The 20,748-nt window shown below is 50.6% G+C and overlaps 2 protein-coding genes across 2 annotated transcripts; both read right to left on the reverse strand.

Moving 5' to 3' along the window:
- Positions 1-13,845: 13,845 nt before the first annotated feature.
- On the reverse strand, positions 13,846-17,987 carry LOC122393987 (ATP-dependent DNA helicase PIF1-like). Its single transcript, XM_043390511.1, has 3 exons — positions 17,929-17,987; positions 15,664-17,545; positions 13,846-14,785 (listed from the first exon to the last, which is right to left on the reverse strand). The coding sequence occupies exons 1-3, from the start codon at positions 17,957-17,959 to the stop codon at positions 13,846-13,848; spliced, it is 2,853 nt and encodes a 950-aa protein (XP_043246446.1). The 5' UTR covers positions 17,960-17,987.
- A 663-nt stretch (positions 17,988-18,650) lies between these two features.
- Positions 18,651-20,175, reverse strand: LOC122393989. Its single transcript, XM_043390512.1, has 2 exons — positions 18,806-20,175; positions 18,651-18,681 (listed from the first exon to the last, which is right to left on the reverse strand). Exons 1-2 carry the CDS (start codon positions 20,173-20,175, stop codon positions 18,651-18,653), a joined length of 1,401 nt encoding a protein of 466 aa, XP_043246447.1.
- Positions 20,176-20,748: the final 573 nt, after the last annotated feature.

The following is a 20,748-nucleotide window of genomic DNA, read 5'->3' on the forward strand; positions in this document are numbered from 1 at the left end:
AACACATATAATTGACCTTGACCTAACTTGACCTGAAATGACCTCAGCAGCAAAAACCTGGTCGGGTAGTGTCACAAAGAGGTTCTAGCTGGCTTGGCACCAGAAAATGGCATCGTCATCGGTATATGATAAGCAGCGCACTTGATATCCAACGGTGACCCAAAACAGCAACATTTTTTAGTTTGACCTGACCTGGAAGGTCAATGACTGACCTGAGAAGGTAAAACTGGGTATCATTGGATTCGTCTCTTCCCAAAGAATCTTTTTGGTCTTTACCGCTAAGCTCTATCTCCAACAGGAACGAAATGGCGCGGGGGGGGGTGGCAACCACCCCCCCCCCATGTGCGTTCTAGGATGGGAAAATGGCATGTGCGGGCGAGGGTTAATGGCGCAATGAAAGCAAGTTTAATGTGTTGAGACGGATCGGTTGATATGCAGCATGACCTTTCCCAGTCAGGCAATGACCCTGACCAGAGGTAAAATTTCCAGGTTGACCTTTCAAGGCCACGTCATAGATCATTCGACATGTCTCGAAGAGAGATGCACAATGGTTATTACATAAATGAATGTCATACAACAAATGACGCCAAAGTTACAGCAGACAATTGTTTCGGCAAATTCCGTCCATATCGTAGGTTTTCGCCCCTATCTAGTTACGACTGCTACATTAGGTCAAATCTTAGCTAGCCATAGATATTTGGAAAACTATAGAATGTGTTCTTACGCGACTCCCTAGCTCTTTTGGTTATTTGTGAAAAAGTCAAAATCGAGAAAATCTTACCTTTGGTGACCTCCAGTGACCCGAGCAATGACCTAATCGAAAAATGACCTGACCCTTCTTATAGCGGGTTATCTATTGTTTTTTCGCGTGTTTCTGGCATTCTTAGTTTTTTTTTATAATCGGTGTGACCAAATAATAATAATAATAATAATAATAATAATAATAATAATAATAATAATAATAATAATAATAATAATAATAATAATAATAATAATGATAATGATAAAAAATAATAATAATAAAAATAATAATAAAAATGATAATAATAATAATAATAATAATAATAATGATAATTATAATAATAATAATAATAATAATATTAATAATAATAATAATATTAATAATAATAATAAAAATAATATAGTTCGTTTTTTTTCAAAAGGACACTGGCTCCAAGTATGTTTTTCGAAAAAGCACGCGTTTTAGCGAGCAAAACGAGCAAAAACTGAACCTGAGAAACTCGAACGTCGCCTCATTTTAACATGTGAATTATTCCCGATTATTTCCATCCGTGCGTTTTGGAACCAGATTTGAGAACAGTGGTGACGTCATGCTGTCGAACTTGTATTGCAATGTAGCGTATAACTATCATGGACGAAACCGCTTACTCGATTATAACCTCGGCAACAGTGAAAAACGAAGTTTCCCTCAAATTCGTCGAAACTTTGTCCCATCGTACGGACATTGGGTGCCTGCTTCCACCAGTGACGTCATCATAGTATGCTTATTTTTCAAGACACAATTTTCGGGTACTTACCGTGCACAATTTGAAATCGAATATTTTTTCGGTAAGAAATTCTTGGCCAGACGCTGTAGCTGCCAAAACTCACGTGAGAGCTTCGATAAGGAACTTGGAGCTAGCGTCCTTTTGAAAAAAACGAACTATAATACTAATAATAATACTAACTAGATGGCATGTTTTGCGCTATAACTATGCGTTTTGATAGATGCGTTTGATGGCGCATTAGTTTGGGTGTGAGAACTTATGATTTTTATTTGTCTTATTTTGTCGGAGTTGGACATTTGATTGAACGGCATGGTATGCTGGTGCTGGTTGCGGGTTGTTAGAGCCTTTCTCATGGTTTGCCTTTATCGAACTCAAACCCACCCTACCCTACCCTAACCTACCCATACCCTACCTTACTGATAACACATAGCTACCCTTCTCATACTCGATTAAAGTGACGTACCAAATTTGAGCGCAATCGGCCCAGCCGTTCTTGAGATATAAAACTGGCCCACTGCACGTGCGCACGCGCTAGCTGAGACTCCAGATGACTTGTGTCAGCCACCTTTCCAAATTGTCCCCAACAGTGAACAAAATTTAAGCGAAATCGGCCCAGCCGTTCTTGAGATGTATAAGTGGACCCCTCACGTGCGCACGTGCAATCGATCCATCCTACCTGTCACACATGACCATGCACCGCCAGGTGATTGCCCCCTCTACCCACAGTCCAAGTTTCAGCGCAATCGGCCCAGTAGCAGCCGTGTTATTCCTAGTACAAAAATGTGCTGTTTACTGGTAGGCGCTTATTTTCAGTGTTTGGGATTCCGCTGTGCGGGCGGTGCATTGCAGCCCATGCTTTGATAGCTATTGTCAAAAGTTGTATGACATGGCCATAAGCCATCGATCGGATTTTGTCGAAAAATACCTGTAACGTTAACAAAACACGGTCGTATGTTTGAGTCATTTTCACGAAAGTTTATTGACTTTTCGATAATATTTTGGGTGGATATTGGTCAGAAAAAATGGTCTTTCCGAATATGTAGGTTTCATAGCGATTGATCAGCGTTTTCAATACGTTTTGATGTTGTAAAGGAGATCGCGCTCCGCGCGAATCAAATTTTCAAATTAATTTTTCATTATTAAGGAAATGCTACGGATCATCACTTTTTATCTGCTATACTCTGATTACACGTACATTTGCCTGCAAAATGGCACCAACCGATTTCATTCCGTCAAGCCGTTTTCCAGCGGCATCGATTTTCCCGTCACAATGCACGAAATCGGTCATTTTTTCACAACCGGGGGTGCTGTCTTGCACGTGGCGCGTGCTGTACTATGAAACCATATCAATACGCTAGTTCCATCTCTCCTCTATCCAGTGGTGAAAACTGCTTTTCGCTGCGCCCACCCGTTGCCGACTTATACAGCCGGGAAGCGGGCGCCGCAGGCCGGTTTTCGTCCGATGTTCGTTTTGACCGTTTCCCGGGTTAACCCTATGGCGCACGCGAGCGCGTGCTGACGGCGCACCCCTGGGCCAATCCGTCCCAAATTTTAATACAGAGGTTGCCTCAACCCACAGATTGTGCCAACAAAATTTCACGTCGCTACGCGGCGCCTTTCAGGCGCAATAAGACACATAAGGCATGACAGTCGCAGGCACGCACGCACGCACGGACATGTTATAATTCATAATATAGACTATAGTTCGTTTTTTTTAAGTTTGCCCCTCACTGTAAACGTCTTTTTGAACAAAGCACGAGAATTGCTAGCTGAATTACTGAGAAAACTGGTTGGCGCACACTGATTTAACCAGATTTCACAGACGATCAATTTCATCAAATTTATTTACTATTTCACAGACTCGTAAATCGTATCTGCCAATACCTACAGCCCCACAGGTATAGACGACTTCTCAGGAATTATGTCTGAACTAATAAATAAAATGCACGGCGCTTAACATAACATTAAATCGTCGGTGTTCAAAACTTATTTTTGAAAATATTATTCATATCTACAATACAATGTGCGCTAACCAGTTTTCTCAGTAATTCAGCGAGCAATTCTCGTGCTGTGTTCAAAGAGACGTTTACAGTGAGGGGCAAACTTAAGAAAAACGGACTATAGATGGCATATTTTGCGCTATAACTGTGCGTTTAGATAGATGCATTTGATGGGGCATTAGTTTGGGTGTGGGAACTTATGATTTTTATTTGTCTTATTTTGTCGGAGTTGGATATTTGTTTGAACGGCATGGTATGTTGGTGCTGGTTGCGGGTTGTTAGAGCCTTTCTCATGGTTTGCCTTTATCGAACTCAAGCCCACCCTACCCTACCCTAACCTACCCATACCCTACCTTACTCATAACCTACACATAGTTACCCTTCTCATACTCGATTAAAGTAACTTACCAAATTTGAGCGCAATCGGCACAGCCGTTCTTGAGATATAAAAGCGGCCCACTGCACGTGCGCACGCGCTAGCTGATACTCCAGATGACTTGTGCCTGCCACCTTTCTAAATTGTCCCCAACAGTGTACAAAATTTGAGCGAAATCGGCCCAGCCGTTCTTAAGATGTAGAAGCGGACCCCTCACGTGCGCACGTGCAATCGATCCACCCTACCTGTCACAAATGACCATACATCGTTAGGTGAGTGCCCCCTCCACCCACAGTCCAAGTTTCAGAGCAATCGGCCCAGTAGTAGCTGAGTTATTCCTAGTACAATAATGTGCTGTTTACGGCGCCTATTTTCAGTGTTTGGAATTCCCCTTGGCGGGCGGTGCATTGCAGCCCATGCTTTGATAGCTATTGTGAAAAGTTGAATGACTTGCCGGCCATAAGCCATCGATCGGATTTTGTCGAAAAATACCGGTAACGTTAACAAAACACGGCCGTATGTTTGAATCATTTTCACAAAAGTTTATTGACTTTTCGATAATATTTTGGGTGGATATTGGTCAGAAAAGAACGCTCTTTCCGAATATGTAGGTTTCATAGCGATTGATCAGCGTTTTCAATGCGTTTTGATGTTGTAAAGGACATCGCGCTCCGCACGAACTAAATTTTCAAATTAATTTTTCATTATTAAGGAAATGGTACTGATCATCACTTTTTATCTGCTATCCTCTGATTACACGTACATTTGCCTGCAGAATGGCACCTTACCGATTTCATTCCGTCAAGCCGTTTTCCAGCGGCATCGATTTTCCCGTCACAATGCACGAAATCGGTCATTTTTTCGCAACCGGGGGTGCTGTCTTGCACGTGGCGCGTGCTATGCTATGAAACCATATCGATACCCTAGTTCCATCTCTCCTCTATCCATTGGTGGCAATGCCATCTCGCTGCGGTCACCCATCGCTGAGTTATAAGCCCGGGAGAGGAGCGCTGCAGGCCCGATTTTCGCCCGTTGGCGGTTTTCGCCGTCCCCGTGTTAAGCCTATGGGAGCACCCTTTTGCACGTGCCGACGGCGCACCCCTGGCCCGAGCACCACCAAATTTTAATACAGAGGTCACATTAACCCACAGATTCGACATGCCAAATTTCACGTCGCTACGCGGCGCCTTTCAGGCGCAATAAGACACATAAGACATGACACACGGACGTACAGACATGTTATAAATCATAATATAGATGACTAGAATACAGGTTTACGCGATAACTGTACGTTTGGATAGATATTGTTGATGGGGCCATTAGTTTGGTTTGTATGTTTATATAAGTAGGGTTGAGTTTGATAGTTACTTTATTTAAATGTATAGTAGGTAGGCATGGCTTTTCGAGGAGCACTACGGATCCAAAAGTTTGGACTTTGAATTATTAAAAAAAAACACGCCCGCCCGCCGCCAACCGCAAAGTCCGCAAAAATAAAAAACGACCGCCTCCAACCGCAAACGGCGCAAAAAATAAAAACCGCCCGCATCGCGCGCCGCCCGCCGCCAACCGCAAACGCCGCAAAAATGAAAACCGCCCGCATCGCACGCCCGCCCGCCGCCAACCGCAAACGCCTCGAAAAAAACGGCCGCTCGCCGCCAAACACTAAAACCGCAAAATACGCCAAAGGCACGCCCGAAATGCCGACGCAAACGTCGCAAAAAATAAACAATCGCCCGCCCAACGCAAAAAAAAAACGCAAAAACGCCTAAAAAACCGTCCGCATCGCAAGCACGCTAACGGCCAACCGAAAACGCCTAAAAATCGCCCGCCCGCCACCAAACACAAACACCGCAAAAAAGCGCCCGCTCGCCTCAAACGCAAACACCGTAAAAAAGAAACAAAATAGCGCCCGCCCAACCCAAAACGCAAAACGCACGCCCGAAACGCCAACGCAAACGTCGCAATAAATTAAAACAAATAAAAAATCGTCCCCCGTCGCAAACCGCAAAAAAACGCAAAAACGCCGCAAACAAATCAAAACCGCCCGCATCGCCCGCCCGCCCGCCGCCAAACACAAACACCGCCGCAAAAAACCGCCCGCATCGCACGCCTGCCCGCCGCCAACCGCAAAACGCCGCAAAAAAAAACGGCCGCCCGCCGACAAACGCAAACACCGCAAAAACGCAAACACCGCCGCAAAAAACGCCCGCATCGCACGCCTGCCCGCCGCCAACCGCAAAACGCCGCAAACGCCGCAACAAAGGAAACCGCCCGCATCGCACGCCTAACCGCCGCCAATCGAAAAAGCCGCAAAAGGCCCTACCCTACCCTACCAATATACATGCCTACCCATACCCTAGTCCTACTTATACCCTACCCATACCCAGAGGTGAAAAAAACCGGCTACTCGCCTGCGTGCGTAGGTGACAGCCATAGGAATAAGGAGACAGATTCGAGCATCTTAGTTAATGCATCTAAAATTGATAACTAGGCCGTTTCCGCTAAAATCAGAGCTGTCTTCCCATAGAGAGCCACTATGGACCACGGCACAAAAATTTAACAGCGTCATCTCTTTGTAGACAGCTGGGGCTGAAAAATCCCGCCGGTGCGACAGCCGGTGCGTTGTGAATCGCCATAGACAACGGAGGAAAAACGGCGACAGCGCGACAGCTCGTCCCAGCTCGTCGCCGGTTGAGCGGTGGCGGGGACCGGCGCGGCCTTGGCCGCCGCTGGAGTAGGGGAGGACCGGACGACTGGGATGGGGGACGTCACATCTGGGCCACAACTGGGGTGAGGTCCATGGCCATCGGTCCCAGAAACTTGGTAGGGGCGTTGATAATTGGTTCTGACTACTGAAGCAAAGGCAAGTGAATCAGTGACAAAGCTGACAATCCTTTCGTGAGTTCTGATTGAACTGGATCTGGAAGCCAGGAGCCAGGAGGAGCTAGGAAGTCGATCAGACGTTTAGGTAAGTTGGAAGAAAGTGATTGATTTTTTATTGTTGTGTCACTGAAATGTGGTGATGCGTTGTAATGCCCAGAGGTCGAAATTTGGCCTTCAAAGGTGATGAGAAAACGTAAAAAAGGTACCTCCTGTTTCAAGATGACTTGTAAAAAATTCGTGACAGCTAGACATCGCGTAGGTGACAGCTTTTGGGTTTTATTCACCTCTGCCCATACCCTACCCTACGTTTACCTTATACCCTACCATACCCAACTTTAACCTAGCATACCCAACTTTACCCTTCCCTACCCAAACGGCAAACCTACCCCTACCCTATACCTTACCATACGACTTAACCCTACCCATACCCAAAACTACATCTATCCTATACACTACCCATACAATAACCTACCCTACCCTACCCATACGTACCCTATCCTATCCTACCCTACCCTACCCTACCCTACCCAAAGCCTACCCTACCCATACCCTACCCTTCCCATACCGTACCCTACCTATACCCGGCATACTCATGCCCTACTCATACTTGACCGAGGAGTGTAACCAAATTTGAGTGCTATCGTCCTACCTGTTCTTGAGGTATATAAATGGACCCCTGCACGTGCGCACGCGCTTACTGAGACTCCAGATGAGTTATGTGAGCCACCTATCTAAATTGTCCCCAAAAGTGTACAAAATTTGAGTGAAATCGACCCAGGGATTCATCAGATGTAGAAGCGGACCCCCTCACGTGCGCACGTGCATGAGTCCACCCCACCTGTGACACATGACCCTACATCGCTTGGTGAGTGCCCTGCCTGTCGACAGTCCAAGTTTCAGCGCAATCGGCCCAGAAACGGCTGAGTTATATGCAACTAAAATTTTCAAGGGTTTGCAATATCCGTAAGCGGGCGGTGCCTTGCAGCCTATGCCGTGCTGACTGATTGGCAAAAGTGTAATGACATGCCGGCTATAAGCCATCGATCGGATTTCATCGGAAAATATGTCTAACGTTAACAAAACACGATGGTATGCCTGACTCATTTTCACGGAAGTTTATTGACTTTTTGATAATATTTTGGGTGGATATTGATCAGAAAAGAAAGCGCTATCCGAATATGTGCGTTTCATGGCCAATTTTCAACATTTTCGATACGTTATCGTGTTGTAAAGGACAGCGCACTCGTCGCCCATCAAACTTTCAAATAAATCTTTCATTATTAAGGAAGTGATAGTAACAATCACTTTTTCTTTTCATTCATTGCATCACACGTACAATTACCTAAAAAATGGTACCACACCGCTTTCATTCGGTCAAACCGTTCACTAACGACAACGATTTTTCCTCCACGAGGCACGAAATCGGTCATTTTTCACAACAATGGGTCCTGATGTGCACGTGACGCGACCAACGTTATAAAACCATATCAATACGCTAGCTTTAGCTCTCCTCTATCGATCGGTGGCAACCGCGTGTCGCTGTGACAACTGGTCGTCAAGATATAGGCCCGGAAAGGGACACGCGTCGGACCGATTTCGGCCGATGTCGCCATTTTTCGCGCCCCGTGCTAAACCAATGGCGAGCGTGCCTCGTGCTCGCGATCCCGTCAGAGACGCACCCCTGGTCGGATGGCGCCCAGATTTTGATACGATCGTTCGATTTGACCACGCTTGGTGCCTGCCAAATTGCACGCTCCTACATGGCGCCGTTCCGGCGCAAGACACCCAGATGTGGATGACACTTTTCTTTTGTGACACACGACGTACAGACCGACAACTTCTCTTTTATAATATATCCGACTAGAATACAGGTTTACGCGATAACTGTATAGGTTCGAGATATATTAAGGGGATTATCAGTTTGGTTGTCAAAACTTCTAGGTTTAATAAGTAGAGTTTGGTAGTTTCTTCATTAAACTGTATAGTAGGTGTGTATGGCTTTTCGAGGAGCAATGGAGATCCGAATGTTGGGACTTTGAATTGTGAAACGCCGCCCGCCCGCCGCAAAACGCAAACACCGCAAAATGCGCCAAAGGCACGCCCGAAATGCCGACGCAAACGTCGCAAAAAAAATAAAGAATCGCCCGCCCGACGCAAAAAAAACGCAAAAACGCCGCAAAAATAAAACCGTTCGCATCGAACGCACGCTAACCGCCAACCGAAAACGCCTAAAAATCGCCCGCCCGCCACCAAACGCAAACACCGCAAAAAAGCGCCCGCTCGCCCCAAACGCAAACACCGAAAAAAGGAACCAAAAAAGCGCCCGCCCGCCCCAAACGCAAAACGCACGCCCGAAGCGCCAACGCAAACGTCGCAATAAATAAAAACAAATAAAAAATCGCCCGCCCGCCGTAAACCGCAAAAAAAAACGCAAAAACGCCGAAAACAAATCAAAACCGCCCGCATCGCCCGCCTGACCGCCACCAAACACAAACACCGCTGCAAAAAACCGCCCGCATCGCACGCACGCCTGCCCGCCGCCAACCGCAAAACGCCGCAAAAAACGACCGCGTGCCGATAAACGCAAACACCGCAAAAACGCAAACGCCGCCGCAAAAAACCGCCCGCCCGAATCGCACGCCTGCCCGCCGCCAACCGCAAAACGCCGCAAACGCCGCAACAAAGGAAACCGCCCACATCGCACGCCTAACCGCCGCCAATAGGAAAAGCCGCAAAAGGCCCTACCCTACCCTACCAATATACATACCCTACCCATACCCTACCCTTACCCTACCCTACGATTACCTTATACCCTACCATACCGAACTTTACCCTATCATACCCAACTTTACCCTACCCTACCCAAACGGCAAACCTACCTCTACCCTATCCTACCCATACCCAAAACTACCTCTATCCTATACAATACCCTACCCATACCCTACCCTACCCTACCCTACCCTACCCTACCCTACCCATACCCTACCCTTCCCATACCGTACCCTACCTATACCCGGCATACTCATGCCCTACTCATACTTGACCAGAGTTTCACAAAATTTGAGTGCTGTCGTCCTACCGGTTCTTAAAATATATAAATGGGCCCCTGCACGTGCGCACGCGCTTACTGAGACTCGAGATGACTTATGTAAGCCACCTGTCTAAATTGTCCCTAACAGTGTACAAAATTTGATTGAAATCGACCCAGGGATTCATCAGATGTAGAAGCAGACCCCCTCACGTGCGCACGTGCATGAGTCCACCCCACCTGTGACACATGACCCTACATCGCTTGGTGAGTGCCCTGCCTGCCGAAAGTCCAAGTTTCAGCGCAATCGGCCCAGAAACGACTGAGTTATATGTAAGTACAATTTTCAAGGGTTTGCAATATCCCTAAGCAGGCGGTGCCTTGCAGTCTATGCCGTGCTGAGTACTGATTGGCAAAAGTGCAATGACATGCCGGCAATAAGCCATCGATCGGATTTCATCGGAAAATATGTCTAACGTTAACAAAACACGGTGGTATGCCTGAGTCATTTTCACGGAAGTTTATTGACTTTTCGATAATATTTTGGGTGGATATTGATCAGAAAAGAATGCGCTATCCGAATATGTATGTTTCATGGTCAATTTTCAACGTTTTCAATACGTTATCGTGTTGTAAAGGACAGCGCACTCTGCGCGCATCAAACTTTCAAATGAATTTTACATTATTAAGGAAATGGTAGTAGCAATCACTTTTTCTTTTCATTCATTGCATCTCACGTGCAATTACCTAAAAAATGGTACCACACCGATTTCATTCGGCCAAACCGTTTTCAAACGGCACCGATTTTTCCTCCACGAGACACGAAATCGGTCATTTTTTCACAACAATTGGTCCTGATTTGCACGTGCTGTGCCCAACGTTATAAAACTATATCAATACGGTAGCTTTATCTCTCCTCTATCGATCGGTGGCAACCGCGTGTCGCTGTGGCAACCGGTCGTCAAGATATAGGCCCGGAGAGGAGCAGGCGTCGGAGCGATTTCGGCCGATGTCGCCGTTTTTCGCGCCCCGTGTTAAACCAATGGCGAGCGTGCCTCGTGCTCGCGACGCCGCCAGAGACGCACCCCTGGTCGGATCGCACCCAGATTTTAATACCATCGTTCGATTTGACCACGCTTGGTGCCTGCCAAATTTCACGCCCCTACATGGCGCCGTTCCGGCGCAAGACACCCAGATGTGGATGACACTTTTCGTCTGTTACAGACCGACAACTTCTCTTTTATAATATATCCGACTAGATGGCATATTTTGCGCTATAACTGTGCGTTTTGATAGATGCGTTTGATGGGGCATTAGTTTGGGTGTGGGAACTCATGATTTTTATTTTTCTTATTTTGTCGGAGTTGGATATTTGTTTGAACGGCATGTTATGCTGGTGCTGGTTGCGGGTTGTTAGAGCCTTTCTCATGGTTTGCCTTTATCGAACTCAAACCCACCCTTCCCTACCCTAACCTACCCATACCCTACCTTACTAATAACACATAATTACCCTTCTCATACTCGATTTAAGTAACGTACCAAATTTGAGCGCAATCGGCCCAGCCGTTCTTGAGATATAAAACTGGCCCACTGCACGTGCGCACGCGCTAGCTGAGACTCCAGATGACTTGTGCCAGCCAATTTTCTACATTGTCCCCAACAGTGTACAAAATTTGAGCGAAATCGGCCAAGCCGTTCTTGAGATGTAAAGCAGACCCCTCACGTGCGCACGTGCAGTCGATCCACCCTACCTGTCACACACGACCATGCATCGCCAGGTTATTGCCCCCTCCACCCACAGTCAAAGTTTCAGCGCAATCGGCCCAGTAGCAGCCGAGTTATTCCTAGTACAAAAATGTGCTGTTTACTGGTAGGCGCTTATTTTCAGTGTTTGGGATTCCGCTGTGCGGGCGGTGCATTGCAGCCCATGCTTTGATTAGCTATTGTCAAAAGTTGTATGACCTGACGGCCATAAGCCATCGATCGGATTTTCTCGAAAAATACCTGTAACGTTAACAAAACACGGTCGTATGTTTGAGTCATTTTCACAAAAGTTTATTGACTTTTCGATAATATTTTGGGTGGATATTGGTCAGAAAAGAATGCTCTTTCCGAATATGTAGGTTTCATAGCGATTGGTCAGCGTTTTCAATACGTTTTGATGTTGTAAAGGACGTCGCGCTCCGCGCGAATCAAATTTTCAAATTAATTTTTCATTATTAAGGAAATGGTACGGATCATCAGCTTTTGTTTGCTATTCTCTGATTACACATACATTTGCCTGCAAAATGATACAACACCGATTTCATTCCGTCAAGTCGTTTTCCAGCGGCATCGGTTTTCTTCCCACAATGCACGAAATCGGTCATTTTTTGACAACCGGGGGTGCTGTCTTGCACGTGACGGGTGCTATACTATGAAACCATATCAATACGCTAGTTCCATTTCTCCTCTATCCATTGGTGGCAACCGCTTCTCGCTACGCCCACCCGTTGCCGACTTATACAGCCGGGAAGCGAGCGCCGCAGGCCAGTTTTCGCCCGATGTTCGTTTTGACCGTTTCCCGTGTTAACCCTATGGCGCACGCGAGCGCGTGCTGACGGCGCACCCCTGGGCCGATGACTCCCAAATTTTAATACAAAGGTCGCCTCAACCCAAAGATTGTGCCCACAAAATTTCACGTCGCAACGCGGCGCCTTTCAGGCGCATTAAGACACATAAGGCATGACAGTCGCAGGCACGCACGTACAGACATGTTATAATTCATAATATAGACTAGATGGCCATGTTTTGCGCTATAACTGTACGTTTGGATAGATACGTTTGAGGGGGCATTAGTTTGGGTGTATGCGGTTATATTTCTATTTGTATGAGCTAGGTGAAGTTTGACATTTGGTTTTAATTGAACTGTATGGTATGCTGGTGCTGATTACCGGGTTGTTTGAGTCTTTCGGATGTTGGGCCCTTATGCACTCAAACTTAACATACACTACAATACCCTACCCTACCCAGGATTGATGGATGGACACACGCGATAACTGTACGTTTCGATGGCCATTGTTCATGGGGCCATTAGTTTGATGTATGAGGTTATATTTTCATTTGTATGACTTAGGTGAAATTTGATACTTTAAAGTGTATGGTATGCTGGTGCTGATTACGGGTTGTTTGAGTCTTTTGCATGCTGGCTGCTTATGCACTCAACCTTACCATACGCTACACTACCCTACCCTACCCAGAAGCTCTACTCATTACATACCAAACCATACTTTACTTCTTGCCTTACCCGTAAGACGCTGGTTGTATCAGTCACCACCGCGACTGAGAAGATGCTGTCGGAGAATCCAGCGCAGCGCTTGTGCGTCCTTTTGTCTTCAGCGGGGCTGACACTAAGTTATGTCGTGATAAGAAGTGGAAGCAGCTGCAGTGTGCAGGTGACAGTACATGACAGGTTTCTGCAACGTAATCAAATCTAGTGAATACAACAGTGAAATACTTACGTGTCGCTCTGTGTGGCTATTAGCTTTTACCCCGCAACCCGCCGCGTGGAGGCTGCCACATCGGATTGCGTCTCTATTTAACGCCCGAGACCCCTCACCGGGTGCAGAGCGCACACCTCTGGTGAGGGAAGACACGGCGGCCGTGGGCAGCGGCAATAAGGCCCCCCGAGAAGTACTCGGTGTGTGCTACTCGCAGCCGATTGTATAGCTGGAGGCAAACGCCCATTGTTAGATGTGCTCTCAAATATCAAAATATATCATCAAATATCAAATATATCATCAGAGCATATCAAACATGTTTTATAACATGCCACTCAATACATTGATTTATCCTCAAAATATAAGTTGCGCTCGCGCATTGGAGGTCACCAAAGCCAGTTGCGGCATTATGTTAATGTGTAAATTTTCCACTTGACGGCGCATTGGCTCGCCAGGATTTATCCGTCCTGCATCACGGTCGGCCGGCCGTTTTCTCCTCGTTGCTCCTCGCTCCTCCTCTCCGCGTTGCTCGTAGCGCTCTGGCTACCCGTCGCCTCTGCGACCCGTGGATCTACCGGCCTTCACCTCGGCCCATCACCTCCGTGTACACCACATTGGGTGTTGCGCCTTGGCCACCTCTGGGCAGCGCGATCCTTAGATCCGCCGGCCGGCCGACCCGCGATGCAGCGACGTACAGCTGCCCGTGGCTGAACACTGGCTCCTCCAGAAAGACCGCGACCCGACCGAGCGTCTGCCCCTGGGCTTTGTTCACCGTCATGGCGAAACCTGGCCGCACGGGGAACTGGCGACGCTCCCAGCGGAAGGGAAACGCGTCATCCGGGGGCTGGAGTGGGAGCCGTGGAATAAGCACTTGCCTTCCGGCGTTTTTGCCGCAGGCGATAGTGGCCTCCATGAGTCGCGGGCTGATGATACGACCAGCGATAAGTCGCGTGCCATTGCACAGTCCGTCAGTGGCGGACAGGTTACGAAGTAGCATGAGTGGCATGCCTGGCTTTATCATCAAGCAGTGAGGTGGGAAGCCGGGAGCGCACAGAGTGTTTAGATACTCATGTGGAATATCCAGCTGCTCGGCCTCCTCCACCAGACTGTCGGCGCTCAGCAGGCGGACGGCCTCTCCGGGGAAGCGCTCGGTGACTGCGGCGTTCAGCTCGTCGACCCGAGTGTTTCGCGGCGCGAGCACAGCCCGCGACGCCATCCACTCCCGGTCGCCGTGTCGCCCTGCCAGGTCATCAAACACCCAGTCAATGACAGCGTCGATATCGGCGTCCATCACCAGGTGCGGGGGCAGCTGAACAAACCCATCCTCGGGGCCCTCTGCGCGCCCCTCTCCCAGCTCGAGCAGCCAGTCACAGAACGCCCGCAGCTCTGGACCGTCCGGCCCGGCTGCCCGCCGCGCCCGCATGTTCTCCAGCAGCGGCGCCACAATGAAGTGACGCCACAGCGCTGACCGCCGCAGACAGGCGTCCACCACCTGTGCGCGGGTACCGTGCCTGAAACGGACAACAATATGCTTGTAAAAACGCGCCGAGACGGCCACTAATGCTCAGAAATGGCTGTTTAGCCGGCGCCCTGGTGGGGGTCTAAGCCACAGGGGAAAAACTAAAGCGTTTACATTTTTCGGGAAACGTTTTTCTGCGACAACTTTCCATCAAGGTTGTATTGTCGATTTATCAGCGACGCATTCCGCTCGTTGTGACGCGTCGAATGAAGTACATATAACCTCACCTCAAAAGACCGACTACAAAATCTGACCTAGGGTCGAGGTCGTAATCCTACCGGAAAAGGTCATGTGTCATAACTGTCGATTTGTATTGTTTAACTGAATCCATCTAACTAAAGCGTTTGTATCGTTCTAACATGTTTGCCTAAAGTTATCGCAAAAAAGGCTGGATGACCCGTCTTAATCTTAATCTGGAGACCCGTTGAACTTATGTGACCGGAGGTAAGAAGTAACTCATACGATGCACAATTGATTTATTATCGGCCGTAACAAATTTAGCCCAGATTTCTTTACTGGGCTCACTGTGTGGGCGAGTGTGAGTGTAAACTGGCAAGTGTGGTCCAAAAGCCCCTCCCACCAGGGCGAAGCTAAAGAAACCACAAAGCATGCCGTCTACGATCAATCCGCTGCGGCAGTGTGTTTACGACGCTGGCATCGATAAAAATCAGTGAATACGTTCTGAAGGCATAGCGGTTGAATGTTCATGGCTACGACTTATTTCACATGTTAAACTGCAGTAATGCGATTGCGCCGAAGAGCATTATATCAGTCGTATTCAATTACACTAATAATAGCAAACGTACCACAGCTATTTTTGGATACGCATTTTTTTCTCATACACACTGAAGGCCTGTTGTTGTTAGTTACCTGATGACTGGGAGAATTTGGCGGAAATCCCCGCCCAGCACGAGGACTTTTCCGCCGAACGGCTCCTCGCTGCCAGTGACGTCACGCAGCGTGCGGTCGAATGCCTCCAGGTGGTGACGGTGAGCCATGGGCGCCTCGTCCCACACGATGAGCGCCGTCCGTCGGATGAGCTCCGCCAGCGGGCTCTGCGCGCTGATGGCGCACGTTGATGTCGCGTCCACCTGCAGCGGTGCCTTAAAACGCGAGTGATATGTGCGCCCGCCGTCGAGCAGAGTGGCAGCGATTCCACTGAAGGCCACGGCGAGCGCCACCAGACCCTGCGAGCGCACCGCCGCCAGCAGCGTGTTGAAGACGTACGTCTTTCCGGTGCCGCCAGCGGCGTCCACGAACACGGCCAGCGGACGTCGCCCGTCGACGGCCGTCATCACCAGGTCGAAGACGTGGCGCTGCGGCGGCAGCAGAGTGGGCAGCTGGATGGCCACCTGGTCTCTGAGCGCTGCTGCGTCGTACTCTAGCTCCTCCTGAATGAGCCGCGGCAGCTGGCGCAGCTCGGCGGCCTGCTGCAGCTCAGCCGTCCGCGCCCGCTGATCGGGCGTCACCTCCGGCAGACCGAAGTCTCGGAGCTCTTTGCCGGCCTGCTGTAGCTGCCGCTCAAGGTCCACCAGTGTTAGTGCAGCGCGCAGCTCGTCCGGCAGGTCGCGATGACGGCGGTCGAAGTCATCAGACATGGCGTCCAGGTGACGCCTGAACAGCTCTGACGGATCGGCTGGTGCGCAGAAGAGCAGCAGCGTCACGAAGAGGCGCCGGACTTGAGCCGGCATCTGTGCGTGCGCCGCGTCCTCCATCGTCACCTCCCACTCGCGGTCGTCCTGCAGAAGGCCGCGCAGGCAGCACGCCTCACGATAGGTGGCACAGACCACGCCGTCCACGGTGCGCAGCTCCTCAAAGGACGCCGCCCCCGCGACGTGGTGCAGCAGCACGCGCAGGTAGAACACGTCACCGTGACGCGGTGAGAGGCTCACCACGCGGCCGATGGCCTCTGCCGCCTGCTGTTGGCGCCGTTTGCGCCACACCTTCTGGCCGGCCTGCCAGGTGTACCGGGACGGGAAGTCCGGGTAGAGCAGTCGGCGGCAGTCCGGGTCGGCGGCGGCCGACTCCCGGTTATACTCCAGCCAGGCGGTGAGGTGGGTGCGTCGGGCGGCCTGGGCCGCCTGCCGCTCCTGCCCCGGCTCGAAGTACACCAGCTGGTGGTCCTCGAGGTGCACCTGTAGGGCGACCACGTTCGGCTGCCGCTGGCTCATCGGCATGTCGAACAGACGCCAGCAGGCCTCACTGGCGCCGATCGAGCGCATGTCCTGGTACTCGGCGATCTCGTCATCGCCGCCGATCAGGTTGTCAGCGCGCACCATCTGGCGGTCCGGGCCCTTGTAGATGTACCTGAAAAGATACTTGACACTCTGCACCGAACAGCACACCTCCACGTTCACGTGCGCCTCATATTTCAGGGACAGGTATGGAGAGAAGGGTACCACCCACTGATTGGTGATGAGCCGCCCGTCACGCACAAACTCCTGGCCGCCCTCGGCCGCCGGTCGCCGCCTGTAGACAGGGTACGGATGGTCATCCCGCCACTCTGTCGCGTTGGCGAACGGCTTGGGGAAGCCCTTGGAGCAGCGACCGCCGTCCATGCAGGCGGCCGTCGGGTTGGCGGCGCCGCACTGGCGATGTACCATGGTACTCACCACGATTTCGTGCAGGCGGCGCGCCTGGTCTGACCTGGCCGGGTCGGGCAGTTCCGCCGTGATCACCGCGTCTACATCGTCGGCAGTCCGCGGGCGGTCCTCCTGCCGGACGATGACCAGGATATGGCCGTGCGGCAGACCTGCAGGAAAGCAAATTATGTTTTAGCTAAGCCAACGAAAAAATGAAAGGGAACACAAAAGCCGATTGAGATAAAATATGCACTTCCAAATTTGTCTTTAGGTCAAGGTCATGACCTACAGGGGGTCAATATCATGACCTACTGGGAAAAGACTGTTACCTATTAATCGATTTGATAAGGTGAAATTAACACGATCCATGCGCTTCCATTGTTGTAGTAACACGCATTACACAAAGGTTTAAATTGAAAAACGATGGTGTTTTTTATGAACTATGATGACCTTTTAAGTGACTGCTGGCCATTACGAACCCTCCCCCCCCCCATAAAAAAACACACACACACACACATATACACACAGTAACAAAGACTGAATCTTTACCTACCTCGTTTTTGGAACTCGACCACCATCAGCATGGAGACACAGCGTCCGAAGATACCGCTGGTGGTGAGCTCCTTCAGTAGAGCCTTCAGCTTCAGGTGGAACACCCTGGCCACCAGATCGGGGCGGGACTGTGCATCCTGCCCCTCCAGCAGTGCCGCCTGGATCTCAGGCCAGTTTGGGTTGCAGGTAAACGTAACGAAGTACGTCGGTCGGCCGTACACTCGTACTATGGCCATGGCGTCTTGGTACCTGAAATGTTGAGACAAAGGTAAAACACAAAAATGAGAAAATGAAATGAGATCATTTGACGTGGCCTGTTGACCTGACCTTGAGCGACCTTGACCCGAAATTTTCACAACGTATGCAGAAAAGGTGTATCATACGATTTGTCAAAAGCGGTTGCAGCTATTTTCGAGATATTCGCGAAAAAAACGCAAGGGGTGTTCAGACCCCCCCCCCCCCAAATGGCACGGGTTATCTAGTGGATTAAAACAATGGGTTTCTACATAATAAACAATGGCATATGTTCGTAGAAAGCTTACCTGCGTTGGTAGTACCGGGGCCCGCCGGTGAAGGAGGCCGGCAGGATGACACGCTGACCGACGCGGTCTCCGCCGGCCAGCTCCCTTTCGGCGTCCCCCGGCAGCGCGTCCTGGAGGCGCTGGTACAGCTCTGCACGCAGGCCGGCCTGGTTCCGAGCCAGGTACAGCAGACGCTGGGTCTCTACGCGTGCGAACGCCATGCAGACATATTCCTGGAACAGACGTCCTGCGCGGAACAGTGAGTCATCGAGATCGGGTCGCAGCTGCAGCCGGTGAGCGTAATACTGCATCAGCGTCACGCCCCTCACGTCCCCACGCCCGTTAGCCACCGCCTGCCGTAGGTCCGGCTGCCAGCCGTCTGTGCCGAACGGCAGAAGGAGTACAAAGTGCAGAGCCTCAAACGCCCGGTGCGTCTCATTTACCGTCTGGAGGAACGGACCTTCGGCATCGGCACGGCGACGCAGCACGATGTCCTGGTGGACGGGCTCTTCGTCCATCAGCACGGCCACCTCCCGGAAACCCTCAGCGCGGTTGTACCGCCGGGGGTGCTGGTCAGCCGGGCGGGCGTCGGCACTTACCACCAGTCTCTGCTGCTGAACCTCCTCCTCCGGCAGCTCGGCGGCGTGGATAAAGTCCTGCACATAGGGATTTACCTGGCGTAGCAGGACCTGCAGCTGTTCGAGCAGCGTCAGTAGACGCACCCGCTCTGGCTCCCGGGTGCCGCGGGGTAGCGGCACATGTCCGAGGCGAAGAGCTGCCTCGGCCGCTGGGTCGTCACAGTCCGGGTCATTTACATAAATCTGGGCGAATGACGGCCGCTCCCCGTCTCTGGCCTGCAGCGGACCGACGCGGTGATACAACCTACCTTGTATGATCACCGATGGTGCATACCCACCGTCCGCCGGCCTCACCTCCCGTGTCATCATAGACGCCAGAGACAGCGCCGTGTTCAGGCGCCGGGAGTGCTGTCTGAACGTGCGCGCCTCCAGCGTGTCGCCCGTCCACAGCTCACGGAGCAGCGGTGGCGGGGCGGGCAGGGGATCTATGTTTACCTTTCCCCCCGAACAGCACAGGGTGGCCCGCTCCTCTCGCCAGAGGAGGGCGCCGCAGTGCGGACATACCGTGTTGCGTGCCCCCGTGTCAAGCCTGGCCACCGGCTGGCGACCGGACAGCACAGAGTCGGCGTCACAGGCGGCTCGATTGGCCCGGTCGGCTCTGCGGCGCCCCTCCATGTGACCCCTCGCGTTGGCCGCCCGTTCCGCGTCACGTACCTCGTTGGGCATGTCAGCCCGCCGCTGTCGCTCACGTTCAGCGTGCGCTGCTCTCTCGGCGTCATCGAAGTCAGCCCGCCGCTGTCGCTCACGTTCAGCGTGCGCTGCTCTCTCGGCGTCATCGAAGTCAGCCCGCCGCTGTCGCTCACGTTCAGCGTGCGCTGCTCTCTCGGCGTCATCGAAGTCAGCCCGCCGCTGTCGCTCACGTTCAGCGTGCGCTGCTCTCTCGGCGTCATCGAAGGCCGCCCGCCGCTGACGCTCACGCTCGGCGTGCGCCTCCCTCTGTTCATCGTCCTGCGCGGCGTAGCGCTCCCGCTCTCGCTGTCTGTGACGCTCCGCGAGGGCCTCGCGCTCCTCCTCTGCTTGAGCAGCGCGCCGCTGTCGGTGCCGCTCGGCGTCACGGAGTGCCTCCGCCTCCAGCCTGGCCTGGGCCATCCGTTCGCGGCGCCGGCGTTGAGCGGCAGCATTCGCGGCCCTAGCAGCGCTGCCCCGCTCATTGCGCGGCATGTCTTTTTACGTTAATGGGATTCAATTTAATTTAGAGAGTCGCCAATCTCGCCTCAATGAATAACCAAACAGTATAAAAACTGGTGGCAATCACTGAAGATAGAAGATAGACCAAAAATAGACCTTGTCTGACTATAAAAATCAGGGTCAAGATTGTTTGCACGTTTGCACTCGTGCTTCAAAGCCTACTATTGTTGCCTTGCAATGCTGCAGTGTTTATTATACCACCATCATTGAGGAGAGTAATATCAACTTTGTCAACAGGAGCCCCCGACATGCCAAATTCATAGAATGAAATAATAATGAAATGATATGTTTAGGTGTTGAAGTAGATATGAATGAAACGAAATGCTAAGTTGTGAATAGAAAGTAAATGTAAATTTATTCAAACTTAAGTACCTATCTACATTACCTCTAGTTAATAATTTTGTTATTACTTAAAAATTGTCGAAGAAACCGCTGTACCTATATGTAGATATACTTGAGTCGGTACCATAACAC

Source organism: Amphibalanus amphitrite, unplaced genomic scaffold (genome assembly GCF_019059575.1).
Source record: "Amphibalanus amphitrite isolate SeventyFive unplaced genomic scaffold, NRLGWU_Aamphi_draft 000567F_arrow, whole genome shotgun sequence".
NCBI lineage: Eukaryota > Metazoa > Arthropoda > Thecostraca > Balanomorpha > Balanidae > Amphibalanus > Amphibalanus amphitrite.

Bases quoted from the DNA above. Each gene is read 5' to 3' on its own strand.
- LOC122393989 (XM_043390512.1), bottom strand. From the start codon at position 20,175: ATGGCCCAGGCCAGGCTGGAGGCGGAGGCACTCCGTGACGCCGAGCGG. The intron at 18,682-18,805 runs GCAGGCGGTGGC...CGTCTGTTCCAG, and splicing joins GGCTGGCAGCCGGACCTACG to GAATATGTCTGCATGGCGTT.
- LOC122393987 (XM_043390511.1), bottom strand. From the start codon at position 17,959: ATGCTGATGGTGGTCGAGTTCCAAAAACGAG. The intron at 17,546-17,928 runs GTAGGTAAAGAT...GCTTTCCTGCAG, and splicing joins GGTCGAGTTCCAAAAACGAG to GTCTGCCGCACGGCCATATC. The intron at 14,786-15,663 runs GTAACTAACAAC...TGTCCGTTTCAG, and splicing joins CAAATTCTCCCAGTCATCAG to GCACGGTACCCGCGCACAGG.